This window comes from Falco naumanni, chromosome 4, assembly GCF_017639655.2.
Source record: "Falco naumanni isolate bFalNau1 chromosome 4, bFalNau1.pat, whole genome shotgun sequence".
Lineage (NCBI taxonomy): Eukaryota > Metazoa > Chordata > Aves > Falconiformes > Falconidae > Falco > Falco naumanni.
The window spans coordinates 21,276,969-21,299,646 of record NC_054057.1 but is presented as its reverse complement, the minus strand read 5'-3'; the positions used below and the strand labels follow the sequence as shown (position 1 = coordinate 21,299,646).

General features: G+C 37.4%; 1 protein-coding gene across 5 annotated transcripts in view; it reads left to right on the top strand.

Annotated features, from left to right (window-relative positions):
- GOLGA4 (golgin A4) overlaps window positions 1-22,678 on the top strand; it is a 71,834-nt gene that overhangs the window by 32,645 nt on the left and 16,511 nt on the right. For 3 of the 5 annotated variants that reach the window (XM_040591102.1, XM_040591100.1, XM_040591099.1), the window contains 11 exons: window positions 349-447; window positions 978-1,116; window positions 2,558-2,745; window positions 3,754-3,837; window positions 4,670-4,817; window positions 11,020-11,198; window positions 12,261-12,392; window positions 13,396-13,551; window positions 14,489-18,783; window positions 19,545-19,666; window positions 20,699-20,829. In XM_040591102.1, the coding sequence (XP_040447036.1) occupies window positions 349-447; window positions 978-1,116; window positions 2,558-2,745; window positions 3,754-3,837; window positions 4,670-4,817; window positions 11,020-11,198; window positions 12,261-12,392; window positions 13,396-13,551; window positions 14,489-18,783; window positions 19,545-19,666; window positions 20,699-20,829 (5,673 nt within the window). Of the gene's footprint in view, window positions 1-348; window positions 448-977; window positions 1,117-2,557; window positions 2,746-3,753; window positions 3,838-4,641; window positions 4,818-11,019; window positions 11,199-12,260; window positions 12,393-13,395; window positions 13,552-14,488; window positions 18,784-19,544; window positions 19,667-20,698; window positions 20,830-22,678 lie in introns of those variants that run through there. The other 2 variants (XM_040591101.1, XM_040591103.1) reach the window with 2 other exon arrangements.

Here is a 22,678-nt window from a genome sequence, read left to right as displayed (position 1 = left end):
AGAATCCAGTTTAGTGAAGTGCAGTCTTCAACGTCCAGGAGAAATGTGTGCATGAAAGACAGTTTTAAGGAGCAGGCTTGAAGTGACCCCTACACAAACTTACTTTTAGGAAGGAAGAATCCTTTGCTTCACATCTAGAGTCTTGCTGTTTTAATGCTGGTGTTGTAATGGGATGTTCTTACTACATTGTGTGGAATGCCGTATAGTAAAAAAATACCCACTTCGTGGTTGCCTTCTGGGGTCACGAGTGCGAGGAGGTATTTTTAATATTATTTCTTAATATTTCGATATGTCTTTTAAATTCACATTTCAGTTTTCATTTGAGATGCATTTATTTATGATTCTCAGGAGCTTCAGATGGATCAACAAGCTAAGAAACATCTCCAAGAGGAATTTGATGCTTCCTTAGAAGAAAAGGATCAACTTATTAGTGTCCTGCAAACTCAGGTAAGATACCTTACTCAAGAGATGATTTTCAAAACTGCTGTGCCTACCATTTTCCTTTTTTTAAAAAATTATGTATTTCTTGTAATGCATGTCCATGTTTTATTTTAATTGCTGCAATGTTGTAAAGGTTATTGAGAATGTATGATTATCTAGAAATTAAGTGCATCCTTGTGATAGAGGATACCTTTGTAAAATGTCACTCCTGTTAAATATGATTGCTTGATCTGTGCTTAAATACCTTTGTAATGTCTTTGTAATCAAGAACATAACATTAACAGGTTTGAACTAAAATTGCTTTGGCAAAATGTATGTGTTTTCCTTAATTGGTCTTTGTTTCTTCACTCATAGTGATACTGTTTTTGTTAATTGGAATTTTATAAATTTTGGATTTTATAAAATAAAAAAAAAATTCAGGTATTTTCCTTTCTCTACTTGCTGTTACAAATTTCATTTAACTCTAGTTTCGAAGATGAACATGATCTACTTAGAATCCTAGTTTTTTTTCTTGACTAAAAGAACATTTTGTTTAGGTATCGTTGCTGAAACAGAGGTTACAGAATGGTCAGATAGGCGCTGAATTGCCTGATCCAAATATCCAATCTGAACCACAAGTTCAAAGTCCAACAAAAGAAATCAGTACAGAAAACACTGTGGAACCAGGAAGCAATGGTAGGTATTGCAGCTTTTCCGAGAGATCTTGAATTCTGGGGAATAAGCCTGCTGTTATTTCTGATGGAATAACAATACTTGAGGCTGAATGTGTCATAGTAAGGATGAATTTTCTAGAGGGAGACAATTGTTTTGAAGACAGTGTGGCAGCTAGAGGACAGGACGACCCTTCTAAGCTACTAAATTTGCTTAAGAGTTCAAATTTCATATGTCTTGCCTTTGCCAGTAGTGATGACAGTATAATGATTATTGCTTTTGCTGGTAAGGTTGTTACTATCCTCACTTAATAGCAAGGACTTGTCCCTGGAGTTTAGAGGGAAGACTGGTTGCCAGCCTGTCACTCTTCACACCCCACACCCCTTTTTTTCTTTTTTTGTTGGTTGGTTGGTTTTGCTTTCCCAGGAACAAGTAAAAGCAAAGCAGGTTTGGTATTTTTGCTATTGAATAAGCTGAGTGTTTCTCACGTCAGGAGGTTATTTGAGTTATGGGACTCACCAGTATTATGTATATTTGATTACTAAGCAAGGGACGTTATAATGCTGATACCAATGAATGACACTTTCATTATGTATCCTTCGTAAAAGGCAGTGTTCAGGCGAAGGTGAACATGCATCTTGAAATGGTCTTTGTTGAGCATCTGCCTTGATTTTTGTATCTTAGGATGATATGAAGCGTTAGATCAGTGATTTTTCTTTTCCAGTGTCATGTCTTTTGCAGTGCTTAGGAAATAACATAAGTATTCACTCCCTAAGAATCCGGGTTCATGATGTTTCCTGTGTTGGAATCTGCTTCTGGATTATAGTGTTACACTAATATATAGGGTTTTATATATATAGTTATACTGTTACACTTATGGTTGTTAAATGAACCTCTGAGTTTGATCCTATTTTCATGCCAGGTATTCTTACAGCCTCCAGAGCATCACAGCAGAACACACAGTAAAATATTACCCAATGTGCTAGTTACGCAGAGAGGAGTACAGCTCAGAAAGATGCTAAACATGGCCTACTGAATGTAGTATTGCAAACTTGGATATTTTAGAATTAATGTCATACCTAGCACTGGGAAAGCAGGAATCTGTGTGCTTGTGCCTGAGAGATGTGATTTGCTTTGCTTCGTGTTTTTTCCTGCCTGTGAATATTCTGCTAGTAGTATCAGGCAAGTTTTTAAACCACGATGACTTTTTTAATTGCATAGAAAACCTTGTTGAATAATAGTTTGGTTTTGGAGCTTCCATAGTAACTGGGGTTTTGTAAATTGATTTGCATTAATTTTCTGTGTGTGTGTAGCATGTTTCTGGCAGTTACTGTAGTCACTAGGAAGTTTTGCAGACTTCACACAACTGTAGAGACCTGTGAGTTGCCTGCAGCGTGAATGATGAATGCAGCTCTACATTTTAGAAATGGCTTACATATGATACCATTGGTATGTTGCCTTGTAGAGGGTAATGAAGATTCTGCTAAAACACTGGAAACGCTTAATCAGAGGGTGAAACGCCAAGAGAACTTGCTGCAACGTTGTAAGGAGATGATCCGGTCACATAAGGAGCGCTGCGCACAGTTAACCAATGAGAAAGAGGCACTTCAAGAACAGTTAGAAGAGAGGCTTCAGGAACTGGAGAAAATGAAGGTATGGAAAAATGCTCTTTATGGGTAGCTAGTAAAATATGATAAGAATTCCGATATTTCAAAAAATTATTAATAGGGCAGATCATTAAACAAATTGTCCCTGTACCTTTTTGGAGTTAAAGGTGCAAAACCACCTGGAATGAACACATTGAGCAATTACTCTTCTTTACAGCTTTTTGAGTGTGAAACCTTACTGTATGAATAACATGCTATTGAAATGGTGTCAGTAATAAAGTACCTGTGGGAAATTGGGGTGAGGAAAAGACTGTCCTAGCACAGAAGACACAAGGGAGGTAAAGTGAGGAAAGCGGAAAGTGGATCAGAGCTAAACCTTTAAGACGTAGTGGAAGAGGCATCAGTTATGTAAATGAACAGAACACACAGAAAGGCGAGCACAATATAGTGAAGATAACATAAGTGTAGTCCCAAAGCTAAATTAATATTGTGCTCAGTTTTCCTTTTAAGGCCATTAATGCTGAGTGTGGAGTAAAGAATGAGGTGGCTGATAGTTCATGGAAACATGAAAATGTGCTAAGTATAGCTGTACTCAGCTTCAGTTCTGGAGATCAGATTCTCTTCTCTGAGCACTAGGGTTTGAAAGAGCTCTGCTAGACTTTATTTTATGAACCTTTTCCACAAGGCCAGTAATAAGCATTTACGTTACTTTGCTGAGATCCTCCTGTAAGCCAAGATGCAGGTAATAGAGCAGGTGCCTTAGGCATGTTTTTTGGGCATTTTACTGTAGTAGCTCTGACATCCATGCGAGAACTGTGGAGGCTGTAACAAAGCCTTCAGATAACAGATTTATTATGGAAGCCATGAGGCAGCCAAGCACTGGGGGATTTAAATGTAATTTAAAGCTGCCTACCTTAATTTCCCTGGTTTCTGTTCTGTGCTGTTCCTCCAAGGCATAGTGCAGGCTGAGAGTCAAACCGAAGCTGTTTGTCAGAAGGAGGTATTTTCTTACCGATGGCAGTGCTTTAAACTTGTGGCTGGGGTTTTTTTGCAGGACCTTCACATGGCTGAGAAGACTAAACTGATTACACAGCTGCGGGATGCCAAGGATTTGATTGAGCAGCTAGAACAAGACAAGGTAAATAAAAGAGTTTTCTTCAAGCTCTTGCGTAGTTTTTGATGTTTAAAACTCAAAATACCTGGCTTTTGGGGATTAGAAGCTGTTAGTAGTAGTCTGATGTGATTTGGTTTATGTTTTAACAATCAAGTAATTGAAGCTACTTGAGAATTTTATTGTATAGATACTATAGGGTATTTGTTAGGCTGTACTTAATACTGCAAGGTTATGTTGTTTAGGGCGGAATGATTATGCCAGCTTTAAAAAACAAAAAAACCACAAAAATCCTCCCAAACACTAGTGAAGATGAGATACAATGTAAGTGAATTGAAAAATGACCAGTGAAGGGAAAGTAACTGTAATTTCTTATGAATATGAAAAGTTTCTCAGGGTACTTTTTTTGTTCCTTAAAGCTTTTTTTTTACCACAGTCTGGCTACTTGGAGTAACTTCTGGTGGTGTGATAAGCAACATGACTAACAGTCACCATATGTGCATGTTCTCTAAGAAGCCGCCACTCTATAATGCTTTTAGGTTTGGGTTTTTTTCAGAATACATATTTCAAAGAAAAGTGTCTGTACCAGAAGGAGGAATTTTTCTGATGGTCCTTAGTTGTTGGAGGAGTTCTTTTCACCACTAAGATAAATTTTGGCTACTCTTCAAAATAGCGCTTGTTCTTACCTTCTTTTTGTTAGCATTTTCTTTTTTCTGACACAGGAAAATACTGCTATCTCTGGTCTTGTAGTAATAGACTAAATTTTATTCCTGACAAGCTTCGTGTCCTGGCTTGAAATTGTTTCAGCTATATGTTTTATTTATTTGCTAGCTTTTTATCACAAGGACCTTTTCCATAGGGCATGGTAATTGCAGAGACAAAGCGACAAATGCATGAAACATTGGAAATGAAGGAGGAGGAGATAGCCCAACTGCGTGCTCGGATCAAACAAATAACTACAAAAGGCGAGGAATTAAAAGAACAGAAAGAAAAATCTGAAAGAGCTGGTAAGAAATTCTGGAGATTATTAGCTTTCGCATTTAAACATGAGAAAGCTTCAGCGTGGTCTTTTTGCACTCTTGCATCAGTAGTTGTTTGGAACAGATATAAAGAGATCATCTTTTCTCTAATGTTCTACATATCACCCCTGCTAAGCATCATTACTAACTTCACTTCTGGTCAGCAGAGTTTAAGGATGTCTTTGACTGGTTGGTCTCTTACGGATTCAGCTGGAATTAGGAAGGAGACTGCTGAAGGGCAGCTGTACTTTCCCGTTTGTAGGACAAAAGTTTGATAGTTTTGTGTTGGTGTAACTTCAGGAGGGAAACTTGCAACTCCCTATAAATTATCATTATAACGCCACCCATGTTTTACATCGAAAATACAGCAGTGTGTAAGAGGTTGGGAAGAAGCAGAAGCAAGAGGATGTATTATAATCATAATAAGCACTTTATTTCAGTAACTATAGCAAAAGTATGTCTGATTTCTTTGCAGTGAAACAGCAGCGAATGACTCCTTTTGCTTCAGGCTTTGGACTGCGCGCGCGGTTATGTAACTATTAGACGCTGTAGTTTGCTTTTGATGGAAGTTAGGTAGCATTAATTATGTGTGCTTGCAGTTCTCCTTTTACCTGTAACAATTTTAAAAGGCCCATCTGCCCCACCTTTGTTTTTTAACAGTGAAATTGTTTTGGACTGTATCTACAATTTTTTAGAATAGTTTAGTTTGTTCTCATAAGCATCTAAAGGAGTTCACTCTTTTGTTAGAAGGTCAGATGTGGTTAGTTTGCATAAAACATGTATTCTCTTTCTCTAAAATGTGATGAGATGTTCTAACAATACAGTTATTTTAGATAACAGAGGGGGTTATTTTAAATCTACATAGATTTAGATCAGAACTTTCAATTTTAAAGATCAGTTTTGGTAGATCATTCTACTGTAATACAGAAAAGCAGCTTGAACACTCATTGTGTGAAACATTTTGATTAGGTGTCCTACTCTCCTGTGCTTTCAGGTTGAATATGTCTTTCACTCCGGAAATTCATATTTCAGAAGTCAGTCAGCAGTCAGCCTTGCTAAAGTTGAATTTTGTTCAGTTCTTAGAGACTAGGAAGCTTTTCTTCATGATTAAAAAAAAAAAAAAAAAAAAAAAAAAAAAAAAAAAAAAACAAACCAAAAACAAAACAAAAAAGAATAGCTGAGAGTATTTTAATACTTTTTTAAATACAAAGTTATTGTCACAGTTGTTTGAAACACAGTGGGTTTTGGTACAGTAGAAACCTCTTAAATATGAAGTAGTATCTACACACTCTGGTTAATAGTAATTTCCTCAGGTTTGTGTAGCCACAATTTGAAAATGGGATAGAGATGATGCTCAGGATACATGGAAAACTTAACTATTGTAGCAAGAAGTAATTTTACTTATGAACAATGTGTTGAGTACACCACCTTTTTTTAAGGGGGATTTGTGTGTTGAATATGCTCACTTTTAAATACAATTTGGAAGTACTGGTGACTTTTATGGTGCACAGGCATCCACTTTGCATTTGAGTGCATTTATGTTTGTACTCTGTTAAGCATGCATATATGAATATGGGAACCCTTGGAAAATAAGTTAATACTACTTCTAAGACAGGCAAAATTATATGGTGACCTTTATTAGGTTTTCTTGGCTTTATGCATTCCAAAAATCTTGTGACATACAATAGAAGTATATTTCAGTACAGTTGAACTAAACTGTTCAGGCATGTGAGAACACCACCATCAGTATTGGGAGAGCCTGAAATTACTTCTAGGTCACAACTTTTGAGGTGCACTGGTTTTAAGAATTTGGCAGTTTCTTGTGTTTGAAGTCAACATGTTTTAAGTTCTGTTTCTTGCATATTTAATGTGAGATGACTTTAAATACCAGACTTCTCTTTTTCAATATCATGGTTTAGTGAAGAATTGACTTCATGGAATATTATGTTTGTAGAAATGTTGATTTCATTGATGTTATGGCAGAATAAGGATAAGCATAATATACTTGGATACTTTTGCAGTGCTATATTGTAGGCTAAAAAGTGGTATATTCTTGCACTTTATGTTTTTAACTTGCCCAGGGTTACATGTCTGGCTTTTTTCTTTGTAATTCAGTGAACTTGCTGAAACGCTCCGGTGTTTGATTTAACATTGATGCATTTTTGTCTACTGAAACAGTGAAAATATATGTATGCTTGTTTTGTGTGTGTTGTGTAAACTGTAACTTGGTCTCCCCAGTTAAGTTCATTTTTTTTTGTAGTTAGAGGTACATTATGTTGAAATCTCACAGAGCATCTTGTTTTTGTGCATCCACACATGCCAATAAGTGAATCATGGTGCCTTTCCCAAGCCTTGTATGAACAGGACTGGGGTAAGGGCTCTCTTTTCTTACATCACACATTGGGTGCTTGAACTGGGCTCTAAAAAGTAAATTCTGTGCTTCTCAGGCACTTTTACTGGAAGTAACTGCAACTTATTATTTTATTTTTTCCAATGCTTTGCAATGTACACGGAGTATTTACATTTTACTTCAACAAAGGTATTTGTAGTATTTATAAGTGTACTGGCAAACTGAAGTTTGTGTCTCCTGAGATAACATGGCATAAGTCCTTTCAAACTTCTCAGGATGCAGATTATTGACTGAGTTAATATCTTGTACAGCATACCCCCCAAAAAAAGTTATTTAGCAAGCAAATTCATTTTTCTTTCCTTTGCCATTCTCTGTAGGTAACATTTCCTTTGCAAGCTTAATTAGCATATCTTTTGCACCTTTCTACAGGGAAACAAAAATCTTGTACTGTTTATTCAAAAACCTGCCTAGATGCACTACAGGAAAGGAATTCAGCCTTTGTGTCTCAAACTTTTGACAAAATGCCTGCTCTCAGCCTTCAGTAAGAAAACATCAAATCCCTCCTTTGGCATCCTGTTTAGCACTTTCTTCACGATTTTCAGCAGTAGATGGCACTATGGTTGAAGATACGTGTCTGCAGCACTGGGAGAGTAAGGAAGGAGTCTTTGCAGTATGGACTGGTGGTACACCGGGTATGGGATGCAAGGCAAAGGGAACAGGGACTGGTACTTCGGAGCAGCATATGTCAATCGGTCAGGTCTCTAGCACATGCTTTATAAAAACCAGTTTTACAACCTTGCAGTTCTTAAACTCTGCTAAGGCTCCTTTTGTGTAATTTATATACTGCACAGGAAGGTTTCCAGTTTGTCTGGCTTGGTCACGTGAATGGGATTTTGCAAGACTCACCTGAGACTCTGTTGGTGTGCTTGTTACCACTTTTTGATTTGCCACGGTGACTTTGTGAGACTTCGCTTAACCTTGATTAAAAGGTCTTTCCTCAACAGTAGCTCTGCTGGTTGGGGAAGGATACAGACAGTGCCTTTACTCTTTGCATCCAGAACTGACGTATTTGGATAAAAACATGGACTTTTATTCCAGGCTTTTATCCACGGTAGAATTAAAATCTCCCGTAGATCAAAAATAATAGTAATCATTTAGACCATGTTATGTGTACATGATGATAGTTCAGCCCTCTGCTGGTTTGAAACTCTTGTTATGCTACCCTAGAATTAACTACTTCGAATAAAAATGTTCTGTTTTGCTTAAGTGCTAAAAGTGCCTGAGATGCATATAATTTAACTTTTAGACAGCTAAGTGTGTTCCTGTGAAGTGTTGCTGCTTTGTGCTTTCATAGCCCCTTGGCATTTTTATCCATCAGCTTTTGTCTAGCTTTTGTGTTAGCATCCTGCTTGCGATGATGGTGATGCAGCTGTCATACTGCATGTTGCTCAGCTATTACTGATCAGTAGTCAATCCTAGTGTGAAGCTAGGTCTTCTGTTTGGCAGATTTGTGGGCTGTGGCGAATGCATTTTCTTTTCTTTTGCAGAAGTAAGGTTTCTGAAGTGAAAATAAAATATATATTGCTCAGAACAAGGGTCAGAAAACACGTATGGAAAAGTGAAATAACTTAATCTTTTACTTGCAGCCTTTATTTTCAAGATACACTGTGTAAAGGTCTGTAAGGTTTGTTTGTGTGTTTATTTAAAAAAAAAGAAAAAAAAAAAAAAGCCATGTATGGTGCTTTAATACTGAAGGACTTAGCCAGTTTTGCCGGCTATGCATGCTTCTGTAAGGGCTGAGTGGAGCATCAGGGTAGTCGGTGTGGCACAGACTGTGTACGTAACAGAGCTGTGCCCAGGGTGGTGGTGGGGGGTGACTGGAGTCCTGTGGGTCCCAGGTGGCAAATGCCCTGATGGAGACTGTGAAGAACTCTGCTTGGAAAATAAGGAAATATAAGCCTTGTGCATGGCTTGCATTATGTTTTTAACTGTTTTCCTGTTTAAAATAATCTCCATTGCTCTTGATTTTTTTGTGATGAGTTTTAATATTTATTATTCAGAGTAGAACTGGGAGTGAAAAAGTGGATACAGTGATAAGCTTTAGTATTGCCAGTCAGTAACAACCCTTTTTTTTTCCCTAAAACATGATTGTTGCTGTGAGTAGTCAGAGAAGGGCTTCCTCAGAAAACAGAAGAAGATTGGGTGAATGCAATTTTCTGGAATTAAGTTACTTGGAAACGTATTTGCAGCATTGTCTCAAAAGTAAAAAAGATTGTGGTTAAAAGCTTCGGGTTTGAATGTTATCAGAAGATGTGGAATGGAGAATGTTGCTCACTTCTCAAAATCATGCCTGAATGTTATTAAAGATAGTTTCAAAAAATCAAGGTTTATGAGAATTGCTGTCAATGTCTACTAAGTAATGGTGAATCAAGGAAAATAGAGATGTGTCTGTCTGTTACAATATTTCTTTTTGGGATAGAACTAAGTGGAAGAAAGCTTAGCATAATAAATTAAATTTTAAAAATTATTTTGTTCTGTCTGCTCCCGGAGTAGTATCCAAGTAGTACAGGGTATAGTAGAATAATATTCTTTTAGGATTTTTGTGCTCTGATAAATTACAGTCTTGATATTGACACTGATTTTGAATTTTACAGAGGTGTTTTGCCAAAGTTCTTTTATGCAAAAAATTAACCATATAGTAGATTGTTCTGAGACTGAATTGTCCTTTGATGTGCAGCAGTTTTCCACATTTATGATCCATTGAGAAAAACAGGTTTCCCTAGCAGTAATTAAATTCTAGTCTTGCGTAATTCTGTATAGATTCTGCCATCAGTTTCAGTGAGGAACTCAGATACTGTTACTGATGATTAATAATAATATGATAGTGATGATAATGATAAACCAGCTCACAACACAGGAATTTATTTTCTTTGTTTTCATATCTAAGTGATCATTTATGAAGTGAATACAGTATGTTAGAATATGTTTCCTTAGCATGGGAAAAAGCTGTGGAATTATTGCTTCTGATTTGTAAATTAAAATGTGTTTCAGCAGACTTGTGCATCTTGTGCAAATGTAAATAAATCACTGCAGCTTGAGTGTTCTTCTGAAAAATTTTCTAGATTTTCAAGTTTTCTGGAAGCAAATCTTAATATTTTTTTCTTATATTTTATTTGCAAGTTTTAGAAGCACAGGCCATTCTTCATAATGCACAAGCATTTTCCCAGTGTCTCTGAATTGCATTGATAGTAGTTTACATTAAAAGTAAATAGTGAAATAATGAAATTAGCAAAGCTATCTGTATGGACTCCACCAAACCCACAGTTCGAAGAGAAGATTATCTAGGTTGTACAGTTTGAAATGAACAGCTCTAGGTAAATAAAGGGCCTGGTATTGTACTTCAGTGTTGTATTGAGGAAGATCACTTTCATGAATCAGTAAAAAGTGACTTGCATGGCAGTCATTCCTGGTTTATGCTTCTGTCTGCTTGTTTTACTGGAAGAACTGCTTGTGAATTGCCTTCTCATCATGCAGCTTTTTTCCTCTTCTTCAGAGTTACTCAGCAGACATAGGCAGAAGAGGAGCCATAGTTTATTTATACGGTTTATGTATTTTATAGTGATTTTAGGGGAAGAAATAGAAGCTACAGAATGTATTGGAAGACACAGCTATTTGTCAGTTCTCTTTCCTTTCTAGGTAATAAACCCATGTGAACTCTTGATGGATTCCTAAGTTCATTCATCTGTTTTTTCTGCTATTTACAGTTACTGAGAACTCAGTTCTTCTGTCAGGGGACATAGATATTTCTTGACCATCATATATTTTTTTTTTATTTTGCAGCTTTTGAAGAGCTTGAGAGGGCTCTGAGTATTGCACAAAAGACAGAGGAAGCCCGGAAAAAATTACAGGCAGAAATGGATGAAAAAATCAAAGCAGTAGAAAAGGCAAGTGAGGAAGAAAGGGTAAATCTTCAGCGGGAGTTAACCAGAGTGAAACAAGAGGTGGTTGAGATTATGAAGGTAAAAGCTGAAACTCACCCTGTATTATTGGCTTTTAAACTAATCATTCCATTACAATTAAACTATAGTTGTAAAATATATTAGTATATCAGAACTTTGTTCCAAAATATTTTCTATTTAACAAATTCTGTAAAAATTAATTTATGGGATTAAACATTTACTTAAGACAAAATAGAAAACTCCCCATATAGACTTCTTTTCCTCTAATGGTGAAAGTATGTTAGAGGCATGTAAAAATGAACAGTATTACTCTTTGTTTCACAGTATTTAATAAAATTATTTACTAGAGGTACACTTGAGGCTTTAAAGGGAGTCAAGAAGAAGAAATTAATGGCAGTCAGCTCACACATCTCCACCAGGATTTGGGGTTTTAATACTAAGTACTTCTAATGATTATCCTAGACCAGTATGTGTAAACATGTAAGAACTTGTTGCCAAACCGTTTGCTAGTTAAGAATTGCTAACATTTGCTCCATCTGGCATATTCAAGTAGGAATTGCCTGAGTTCTGTGTGTGCTTTGCAGAGCTGTAAGAATTTGAACACCTTTAAACTACAGTGCTTGTATTGACATTTTGTTTTGTTATTAGTTTTTTACACTAATGCTTTCAGGGGATGACTGACTTCAACTACATTATTCTTGAATAAAGCACATGCGTAAGCTGTAGATAGCTGTCTTGTAGAGTATCACCAGTTGACTTTCTGGCTCGTGAAATAGCAAGAACGCATGGAAAGCTACGGACAGAAGTTTATTTTCCAATTTATTATCACATTTCAACCAAAACTGAAAACACTAAGCTCACCTTGGTAGAAGAGTCTTTAGAACATGTACTGTTTCTTTTATTTAGTAGAACTGTGAAAGACTTGATGGGGAAGGTGGATAACTTCAAGCTTGAAATAAGAGCTGTCAGGGCTTAATATGAAGCGCTCCAAGTGATTGTTGCATATTCAAAGACATGGTTCTGGTTTCCTCTCTGTTGCACTGTTTTTCTTATTAAGAAATGATGCAAAGTGTTTTGTTTCTTAGTATTTTGAAATTAGTTTTTTCTGACTTGGATTCACAGAAGTCTTCAGAGGAGCGTGTTGCTGAACTAGAAAAATTCCATAAAGAAGAAATGGCTACCAAAGATCAGGAGCTAAATGAGCGATTACAGGCCCAAGAAAAGGCGTTCCAGGAGAAGATGAAGGCAGCTCTCGTAAGTGTTCCTAAAATGTGTAGAAAGACATTTCTCTTAAGTGTGAGGTGGGGCTAGAAATCTTAATCTGACTCTTCCGCAGTGAGAGTCCTTCTGTGCTCAGATATGAGTGTCCTCCAAAAGTTAAAGAGCTCAGAGACTTCAGCAATATGAAGGGAAAGCGGCTGCAATGATCCAGACTGAATAATGATAATTGATCGCTATCACTGCTTGCTAGCAGTTGCATCTTGTGGGAGAGACTTCCTTTTTTTTAAACACTCTTCTTGTTAGACTTGGGGGTTTTTAATTTCTTCCTCTGGATCACTGGCAGTTAGCCACAGTAACCAGAGTAAAAGAGGTACAAAGAATGAGGCTGTTACTTGGAAAGTGTCGGTAGCGTTTTGTCTGGTTGCATTGTGTTACGTGAACAGGTTCACTATTCATGGTGTTTGACCTCAGAAAAGAATTTTCTTCTAGGTCAGGCTGGGAGGAATCATTGGGATTCTTTGCTTTTTTTCAAAATCCACTTTAGATCATCGTGTGATTTTACCTAACAGATAGTAGATACTCTTTTGTGCTTCTCTGTGATGGTTGGTGACTAGGACTGAGGAACTTTGACAGTCCCTTCCAGACTAGATTTTTCTCTCTCTCAGGCTGTATTTTTTAATTATAAGGAATAGAAGCTTAAAAGTACGTTAGCAGTGGAATCAAGTGAGGACAGACCTTTATTCCTCTAAGGTGTTACTCTCGATTAGTCATGGTGAACAAAACAAAATGAAGCTGAATTGCTTTATGGTTTTCATTCATAGAGAAGTAGAAGACAAATGGTTCCCAAGAAAAGAAAATGAAAGTGATTTATAACAGTTTTGTTTTCACATATGAAATACAAACTATGTGTGTTTGTGGAGAAAATACAGGTGATTAGTGCATGACTTCTATTAATTGGTTTGTAAATACCCTATTTTACTGGTTTTCAAGGTGTGATGACTATAGTTGATTGTTTTAATCGTAATTTTTGATACAGGAAAAAAATCAGAGTGACTGTTTAAAAACCCTTCAAGAACAAGAGCAGCAAGAATCCCTAGCCTTAGAAGAATTAGAGCTGCAGAAGAAAGCAATACAGTTAGAGTGTGACAAGAAAGTTCAGAAGATGCATCAAGAAGTAGAGACTTTTAGAACTGTGAGTAAAGATTCCAAAAGAGAATGTTTACAAGAATTCCTTTCAGTATACATTTAACTGTGTCAGGTTTACAAATACAGTGGATTTCTTGTGATTGGATTGGTTTGTGATTGTCACAGTGCTGCTTGTTGTAACAGAAATTTACTGTATTGCCATGGTATGCTGTAGCCCCTTATTTTTTTACAAGATTAGATGGCAAAATACAGAAGTGCATTCACTTTATATCATGGCATGGGATATGAATTTGTATCCGTCTACACAGTTTTTTATGTATGTTATGCAGGAGCGTTAAAACTTAAACTGTTCAACTTCTGAGTACTGATACCATACAAACATTTGTAAGGATATTGAGTAAGTAAAAAAACTTGCATGATTTTTTGAAATGTCCTTTGCTTTGTGTAATGGGTAAGATTATATTATCTGCTAATGCAAGTGTGTACATTATTCCAGCACTCCCAAATGTTAGTTTTTAAGTTCTATATATAGAAGTGGTTTAACTTTACAGTAGCATTTCCGTGAGTGATGGAGTTAAGATAACTCAGTAGATATGTACAAAGTTCTATAATACTTGAGCAGACTTCCGATATCTTTCATCCTGTGTATTGGTACTTCAGCTTAATAAGAAAATGTGAACATACCTCTCATAAACATGTGAATTATTTTATTTGAATTGGTTACATTGTTTCCAAGCTTGTATTAGATCTGTTTTCACTGCAGTGAAATGGAAGACTTTTTTATTAAATATAACACGCCATAGTGGAAGCAAAGTTGAGAACAAACTATATGAATGAAAGGCTTACATAAGAAGTTGATACTCACTACAAATAATGGAATAAGTGACTTGTAGTTATGTGAACCTAGTGAGACTTTGTTAAAATTCAGTCAAATTGATAACTTTTGAATATTCATACTCTTTTAAAACTGTGTTCTCTAACAGAGGATTCTTGAACTGGAAAGCTCTCTTGCAAAGTATTCACAAGACGACAGAAAGCAGTCGGAGGAATTAAGTACTCTGATGGAGTCTGAAAAAAAGCAGCACAATAAGGAAATTAATGATATGGTTGAAAAACACAAGAAAGAATTGGAGAACGTGAAACAGCAGCAGGAAAAGCTTTGGACAGAAAAACTTCAAATCTTAAAGCAGCAACAAGTAACTGAAATAGAAAAAATGAGAGAGAAACAAGAGCAAGAGATAGATACAATTTTGAAAGAGAAAGAAACAGCTTTCTGTGCACACATAGAAGAGATGAATGAAAAAACGTTAGAAAAACTAGATGTGAAACAAACAGAATTAGAAGCGCTATCTTCTGAGCTATCAGAAGCACTGAAAATACGTCATGATTTAGAACAAGAGCTCTCAGAATTGAACAGCAAAATGTGTGAAACAAAGCAAGAATTGGAAGGGAAGTTGGAAGAGGAGAGGAAAGGGCACAACAAAGAGGTTGAAGAGTTGTTAAAAGAGCATGAAATGTCTGTTCAAAGCATTGAGAAGGTACTCGGAGAGGAGCTCAACAAACTCAAGCAATCGTTGGAGGAGAAAGACAGATATCTGGAGGAACTAAAAGCACATGAACAGAAACTAAAGGAATCTGCAGAAAGATCTGAAGCTGAACTTGTTCAAGTGTCTGCAAAGCTAGATGAGCTTTCAGAGTCTCATCGGAGTACGTCTAATGAGCAGGCAAAGATTTATGAAGAGGAACTAGCAAAGCTGCAGCAAAAGCTGACAGGTCTTGAAGGTGAAAAACTGCAGCTTAGTGAACACCTAGAAAGAGCTGAATCCCAGCTGAATGAAGTCAGGAATGAGTTGGAGGCATACATCTCTCAGGTACGTGACCTGAAACAGCATTTGCAAGAGCAAAGCAATGAAAATACACAGAAAGTAACCTCTCTGACACAACAATATGAATGTCAACTGAAGGATCTACAAAGAGAGGCTGATGAGACAAAGAGAAGTCTAACTGAGAAGGAAAATGAAATTGAAGACATGAAGAAGTTACAGAACAAGCAAATGGAAGAGCTTAAACAGAAACTTTTAGCTGCAGAGGAGAGAATTACTGCTTTGCAAGGAGAATATGAAAGTAAACTAAAACGTCAGGAGAACAAAATGGAGAAAATTAAACAGAAATCAAAAGATATGCAGGAAACTTTCAAAAAGAAACTTGCTGAGCAGGAAGCTAAACTAAAAAAAGAGCTTGAAAACAAGCAGTTGGAATTTAGTCAGAAAGAGAGTGAGTTCAATGCTAAAATGTTGGAAATGGCACATGCCAGCTCCGCTGGAATCAATGATGCTGTATCAAAACTGGAATCTAATCAGAAAGAGCAGCTAGAGAGTCTTGCTGAGGCTCATAGGAGGGAGTTGGAAGAAATTACCCAGAGTTGGGAAACCAAACTCAGTCAGCAGGTTGAAGAGCTCCAGGAAAAACATGAGATGGAACTGCAAGAGAAAGAGCAGGAGGTTGGAGACCTGAAACAGAAACTTGCCACCGTCAGCGCTGAGAAGGAGGGCTCCCAAACAGAAATTACCCGTCTGAAGGAGGAACAGGTGAAAAGGGAGGAGTCCCTGAAGGAATTGCAAGAACAACTAAGGCAGTCAGTGGCCAAGGTGAATGCTTTGTCAGGCAAGGAGAGTGACATGAAAACACAGTTGAAAAAATTGGAAAGTGATCTTGATCAGTCCCTGAAAGAGCAGTCAGGACTTCAGGAACAGCTCAGCAAGCAGAAAGCAGTTGAAGAAAAGGACAAAGCCAAAATTTCCGAGCTGGCTGATACACTGAAAACACTTGAAGAGAAACTCCAAATCGTGCAGTCATCTCAGCACAAAGATCATGAAAATTATGAGAAAAAAATAGAGGCAATTCAGCTAAAAGAAACTGAGTTTAAAAGGCAGTCAGGAGAACTTGCAGCCCAGTTAGATGCTTATTGGAAGAATGCTGAAGCTTTATTGCAAACAAAAAGCAATGAATTAATTGAAAAATGCCGTGAAAAAATTGGTGTAGTAACAAGAAGAATCGCAGATTGCGAGCGCCGAACTGCGAAAGTTAAAGAAGCAGTGTTAATTAATGCAAGTAAGATTCCTGAACTAGAAGCTCAACTTCGAGAAGTTACAGAGCATCATTCTGTTGCAAGGACTTCTTTGCAAAAGTCAATGCAACAGTTGCAAGAGAAGGACAATTTGATTACGTCCATGAGAGCTGACATTGAAGGGCTTGTAACAGAAAAGGAACAATTGCAAAAAGAGGGAGGGCATCAGCAGCAAGCAGCATCTGAAAAAGAAACTTGCATAACACAGCTGAGGAAAGAGTTATCGGAAAATATCAATGCTGTCACCTCAATGAGGGAGGAACTCCAGGAAAAAGAATCTGAGATCTCTGCTCTCAACAAAACAATCAATGACCTTAGTGTTAGACTTGAAAGTACAGTAAGTTTAACAGAGAAGGAAGCAGCCATGTCTCTGTTAAGCAAGCAACATCAAGAGGTTCAGTTGCAGTTGTTAAACCAGGTACAGGAGTTATCGTCCAGAGTTGAGACACTGAGTCAAGAAAAAGCATCAGCTCTTGAGCAAGCAGATCATTGCACAGCCGAGCTGTCAGAGTGGAAGATGAAAGCACAAACCAGATTTACACAAAATCATGATACTATTAAAGATTTGCAGAGCAAACTTGAATTAAGCAATACTGAAGCCAATAAAAAAGATGAAGAGCTAAATAAACTGAAGGAGCAACTGGCTAAACAAAGTGAGAATCTTGATAGTTTAAAAAGTGAATTGGAACAAAAGCAAAGCAGGAGGGAAAAGCAAGAGAGTGAGCTAACAGCAAAGTTAAAAAACCAAGCAGCAAGAATTGCTGAACTAGAAGAACACGTTGCTCAGAAAACTTCAGAAAATGATTCTTTGATGGAGGAACTTAAAAGGTATAATGAACAAAAAGACACACAGCAGAAAGAGGTAGCTTGGCAACTCCAGCAGGCAGAGAAGGTGGCTTTTGAAAAGGATAATAGATTTAAGGAGGCTGAAGAAAAAGTGCTTTATCTTGAGAAGCAAATAGGTTCACTGAAAGCTGAATTTGAAGCAAAAGAGAGGGAATTTCATCACACGAAGTCAGCGCTACTTAAAAGCAAAGAGGAGGAACTGAAAGAATTAGAAGAGAGACTGAATGCAGAGAGCAGTACTAAGCTGGCAGATCTGAAAAAGAAGGCAGAGCAAAAAATCGGTTCTATTAAAAAGCAATTGATATCTCAGGCAGAAGAAAAGGAACAGCAATTTAAGCAAGAGAAAGAAAATCAGTTAAAAGACTTAGAACAAAAAGTGCAGGAGAGAGAGGCCAAAATTGAGTCCTTGGAAGAAAAAATGAAGTCAACAAGAGATCCCACAGAACTGGAGAAAGAAATGCTGCAAAAAGTAGAGAGTGTAAAAGCTGCTGTAGAACAAGAAAAAAAAAATATGCTTGAGGGTGTCCGACAGACATACGAAGAGAAAATGCATGTGTTACAGAAGGGCTTAACTGGAAAAGATGAATTGTTGCAGAAGTATGAAAAGGAACTACAAGAGAGTAATGACTTTCATTTAGAACTGCAAAACAAACAGGGAGAACTCCTTAAAAAACTCGAATGCATTGAGCAGAGCCATCGGGAGGAGCAGAGCAGGACTGAAAGCCTCAGGAAAGAACTTGAGGAGCAAACCAAAAAATACTCATTGTTAGCAGATGAGCATGCGCGTTGCGGTGGTGATTTAGCAAGCAGTAAGGAAGAATTAAAAGCTAAAGAACAAAAACAATTTGATATGGAGAATATAATTGGAAACTTGCAGAAAAAATTGCAGGAAAAGGAGGCAGTCAGTCAGTCTTTAGAACAGAAGATAAAAGAGTTGGAGAATAATCTAGCGAAGGAGAATGAAGTGCATAAGATTGAGATGGATGATAAGAGTTTGAGATACGAAGAAAAACTAAAAAGTTTACAGCAACAACTGGATGAAAGAAATGACAGTCTGAAAGCTTGTGAGGAAAACGCTGAAGAAAAGGCTAAATCTGGTTTGGAGCTGCAGCAGGTACTAGGTGATATGCAGAACCAGCAGAAGGACTTGCAAACTAAACTGGAAGAGACTGAAAGGGAGAAACAGAAACTACGCAAAGAAGTGAATAATCTTCAAAAAGACTTACGTGCTCTGCGAAAAGAACATCAGCAAGAGCTTGACATAGTAAAGAAGGAGTCCTTAGAAGAAATGGAGCAGAAAATCAGGTAAATTCTTTGTTCCTGGACTTGTTACCATTTCTTTGCTTTATCTTAAACCACTAAAATCTCAGGAATACTTTTTTAAAGCTCAATTTGTAGCAATGAAATAATGACTGGTGTTTTCCTGTCATTTTTCTAAATACACTTAAAGAAACAGCAAGGAAGAGCTACTTGAAAGTTGAACTTCATAAACATGTAGAACTATTTGAGTCATCAGTTTAAAAAGTGGTTTGTCTTTCGGCAAAGCACTTTTGTTTTTCTTATGTGATGGTCATTTTCAGCATTGCCAGAACATAAAACACAGTTCTGTTTTTCTCAAGCAGGAGACAAGTGTATTAAAACTTAGTACTGAGAGCTTCATGTTCAAATGATATCAAGAATAGTTCATATGTACTGCACAAAAATGTGCTATACTGCTCAGCACTCTAATGGTTTCTCAAGGGAAGAATTCCCTAAAAATTCTGGTTTTCTGCAGCACATTCTTTACTTCCAGTTCTTAATCTTCTTCACCAGAAATTCCCTGTCTTTTGGAAGGGTTCAGTTCTGGGCTGTTTTTTAAATGAAACACCTATGCCTTCCAGGTGAATTCAATAGGAGGAGAACAAAAGAGCCTCCCTGAATCCCACAGAATTCATATAATTCAAACCCATCCCATTCTAAAATAGTTTTGGAGAAATTCCCAGATCTCCTACCTTGCTAAATTGTTCTTGCACTCTATTTAAACATTTTATTTCCTCACTGTAATTTTTTTTATTTTTTATTTACAGATGTGAACAAGAAGACATTGAGTTAAAGCACAACTCCACCTTAAAGCAATTAATGAGAGAGTTCAATACTCAGCTGGCTCAAAAAGAAAGAGAACTGGAAACAGCAGTAAAAGAAGCTATCAGTAAGTGAAATACTAATATAAGTGTAATCGGTAAAATAGCCAGAAAACCAGATCTTCAGATGTTTTGAGGAAGGGGTTTTACCTGGGACTTTGGTAAAGTCAGCATGTTTTATGACTGCCTTGAGAACTCAGGGAAAGAACTTGCCTTTGTTGCTCAAGAAGTAATGTATAAATGTTAATTGTAGCAGTTAGGAAAACCCCTATGTAGGTGTTCTTCCTTACCCTGCAGAGTGGTTCTTTGATCTAGCACTCCGTATCTGTCACTGCAGAGTTACCTGTGATAGCCATAGGTACCTATCTTTTTATTATAAATTCAAAAGGAAAAGGGCGTAGAGTTTTAGAGGTGAAAAGTACATTGCGAGGTTTTCATTGTAATACTGCTTTGGCTTCAGCAGGACAAACCTTTAATGCTCCGTTGTTAACTATATGGCACTGAAGGGTGCCTTTCAGAGAAACTTCAATCCGTCTGGGAATCAGAATTGCGTTTACATAGCTGCATCTTGCAGACTTCATTCACACTAACTACTAACAGGTACCAGCTGGATATGGTGTCAGATTGCTCTACCATGTGATTAGAACTAGAGCACAGCATATTTCAGCTTCTCTGGCCATCTCTTGCCACCACAGGGTAAGTTGGAGGTTGAAGAAGTGAGCTGAAAGTATCTTTTGACTCAACAGTTACTGGAAGTACCCCTACAAGTGAGGAATTTCTGAAGATTTGCAGATGTTTCAATCACTTCTCGAGATAGAATTAGTTGATAAGTATTGGTTGTGATCTTAAATTTTCTCGAAAAGTTCCAGCATCGGGTAGAAAAAATCGCTTCAGATACCAAAATGCAGACAACAAACTTCATATATGTTGGGATTGAGTGACTTAATTGTCACTGACAGTGAGGAAGAATGAATGTTCTTAACAATTTGTCCTTACAGATGCTTTCCACAGTTGTCTTTAAGCTTTTTTAAATACTGTTCTGGCACAATTTGACAAAATAAATATGTTTTTTTAATATGGCCTGACTTTTTCTTTTACAGGTAAAGCTCAGGAGGTAGAGACTGAATTGATAGAAAATCACCATGTAGAGACAACACAGCTGCACAAAAAAATTGCTGAAAAAGACGATGATCTGAAAAGAACTGTGAAAAAATATGAAGAAATCCTTGAGGTATCTTTCTGAAAAGTGATGTGACTGCACACATTTTGAAATAACTCTTCCCCTTTTCTCATTGCTCATCTAGACAAACTGATTCTTATTGGTATAGATCTTACTTCTTGAATTACACTTAATAGGTGTGGTGACCTAGCTTGCAATTAAAACATTTGTTTCTGTGTTTTATGAACATGAAAGAATTCTAAAAATTAAGCCCTAACTCTGGTCATTCAATAGAAATTAGATAGGTCATAGAATAATTAGGTTGGAAAATACCTTTAAAAGATCATAAAGTCCAACTTCTAACCCAAGACTGCCAAGTCCACCACTAAACCATGTCCCTAAGCACTGCATCTACATGTTTTTTAAAGGCTTCCAGAGATGATGGTTCCACCCTCCCCCTGGGCAGCCTGTTTCAATGCCTGACCGCCCTTTCAGTGAAGAAATTTTTCCTAATATCCACTCAAAACTTCCCCTGGTGCAACTTGAGGCCGGTTCCTCTTGTCCTGTGCCTTGTTATCTGGAAGCAGAGACCGACCCCCACTGCCTTACAGCCTGCTGTCAGGTAGCTGTAAGGGAGCAATGCGGTCCCCCCTGAGCCTCCTTTTTTCCAGACTAAGCAACCCCAGTTCCTTCAGCCACTTCTCATAAGACCTGAGCTCCAGACCCTTCCCCAGCTCCGTTGCCCTTCTCTGGACACGCTGCAGCACCTCAGCATCCCTCTAGCAGTGAGTGGCCCAAAACTGAACACAGGATTCCAGGTGTGGTCTCACCAGTGCCAGGTATGGGGGGATGATTGCTTCCCTGCTTCTGCTGGCCACACTGTTCTGGGATACAAACCAGCAGCAGTTTGTCTTCCGGATTGAAATGAGGAAAGTGAGCGAGTTAAATTTAAGCTTTACTGGAGTTGAGGTGGTGGTCATGGTGTGTTGTTTCTTTGACGGATTTAAATACATAGTTTGTGGGCCAGCCTCACGCTCTAGGTCCTTTCTCTGATGCTCTGTCCAGATTAGCATTATAACCCTTGAAGTAAGGTTCTGTTCCATGCAGCGTGCCGTCTGTTTGCATAGTTGATTAATTGTACTAATTTAATCTGAAGTACTACTGCATAGCAGAGCAGGCAGCTCGCTGCCCTGGGTGGTTAGCGTGAGTGAAACTAGGGTTTTACTTCAGTTCAGCAGCGGAGACGTGCACTTTGAACTGGAGTGCTGTTTTATAAGCTCCCTAATGTGCTATTTCACAAAAAGGCCAGAGGGGACACAATTTTAAAAAATATTTTTTTCTCTACAGTGCCATATAGGTGGGTTAAGTTACTAGGATTTAGGTCATTGTATTTTTCTCTTCTAAATTTACTCTTCACACTGTCATAAAATATACAGGAAAAGTTCATTTCCTCGCTGCCGTTCTTGCCGCTGCTTCTTTCATCCATGCTGCACAGTGCCCTCCAAACCCTTGTGAATGGGAAGTTACTGTTTCTGAAAATGTGCTTAAAACTTTTTTAGGAACTTCTTTGTGCAAATGGCTGAGGAAAGGGTTTAAGTCCTTGTCACTTCCATAGTATAGGAAGTGATTCTGTATCATTGTGTGTTCCTTTCATGAAGGTCCTACAACGAAGCACATACTCCAGTAATAATTCAAATGCTGGTTTAGTGCCTGATAGAAATGGCTCTTTTTTAAAAAAAAAAATTCAAAGAACTAACTGTAATCTAACTATGTAATCTTAACTGTTGGAGGCCTGCAAAATCTGGTTAAGCTCCTGTGTTTGTTTCTTGTTCTTTTCTATAGCCTTGTAGCGTAACTAACCTTTACACTGAATTTCAAGCATATTCTTCTGTATATAGCATAACTCTTTTGTTTATTGCTT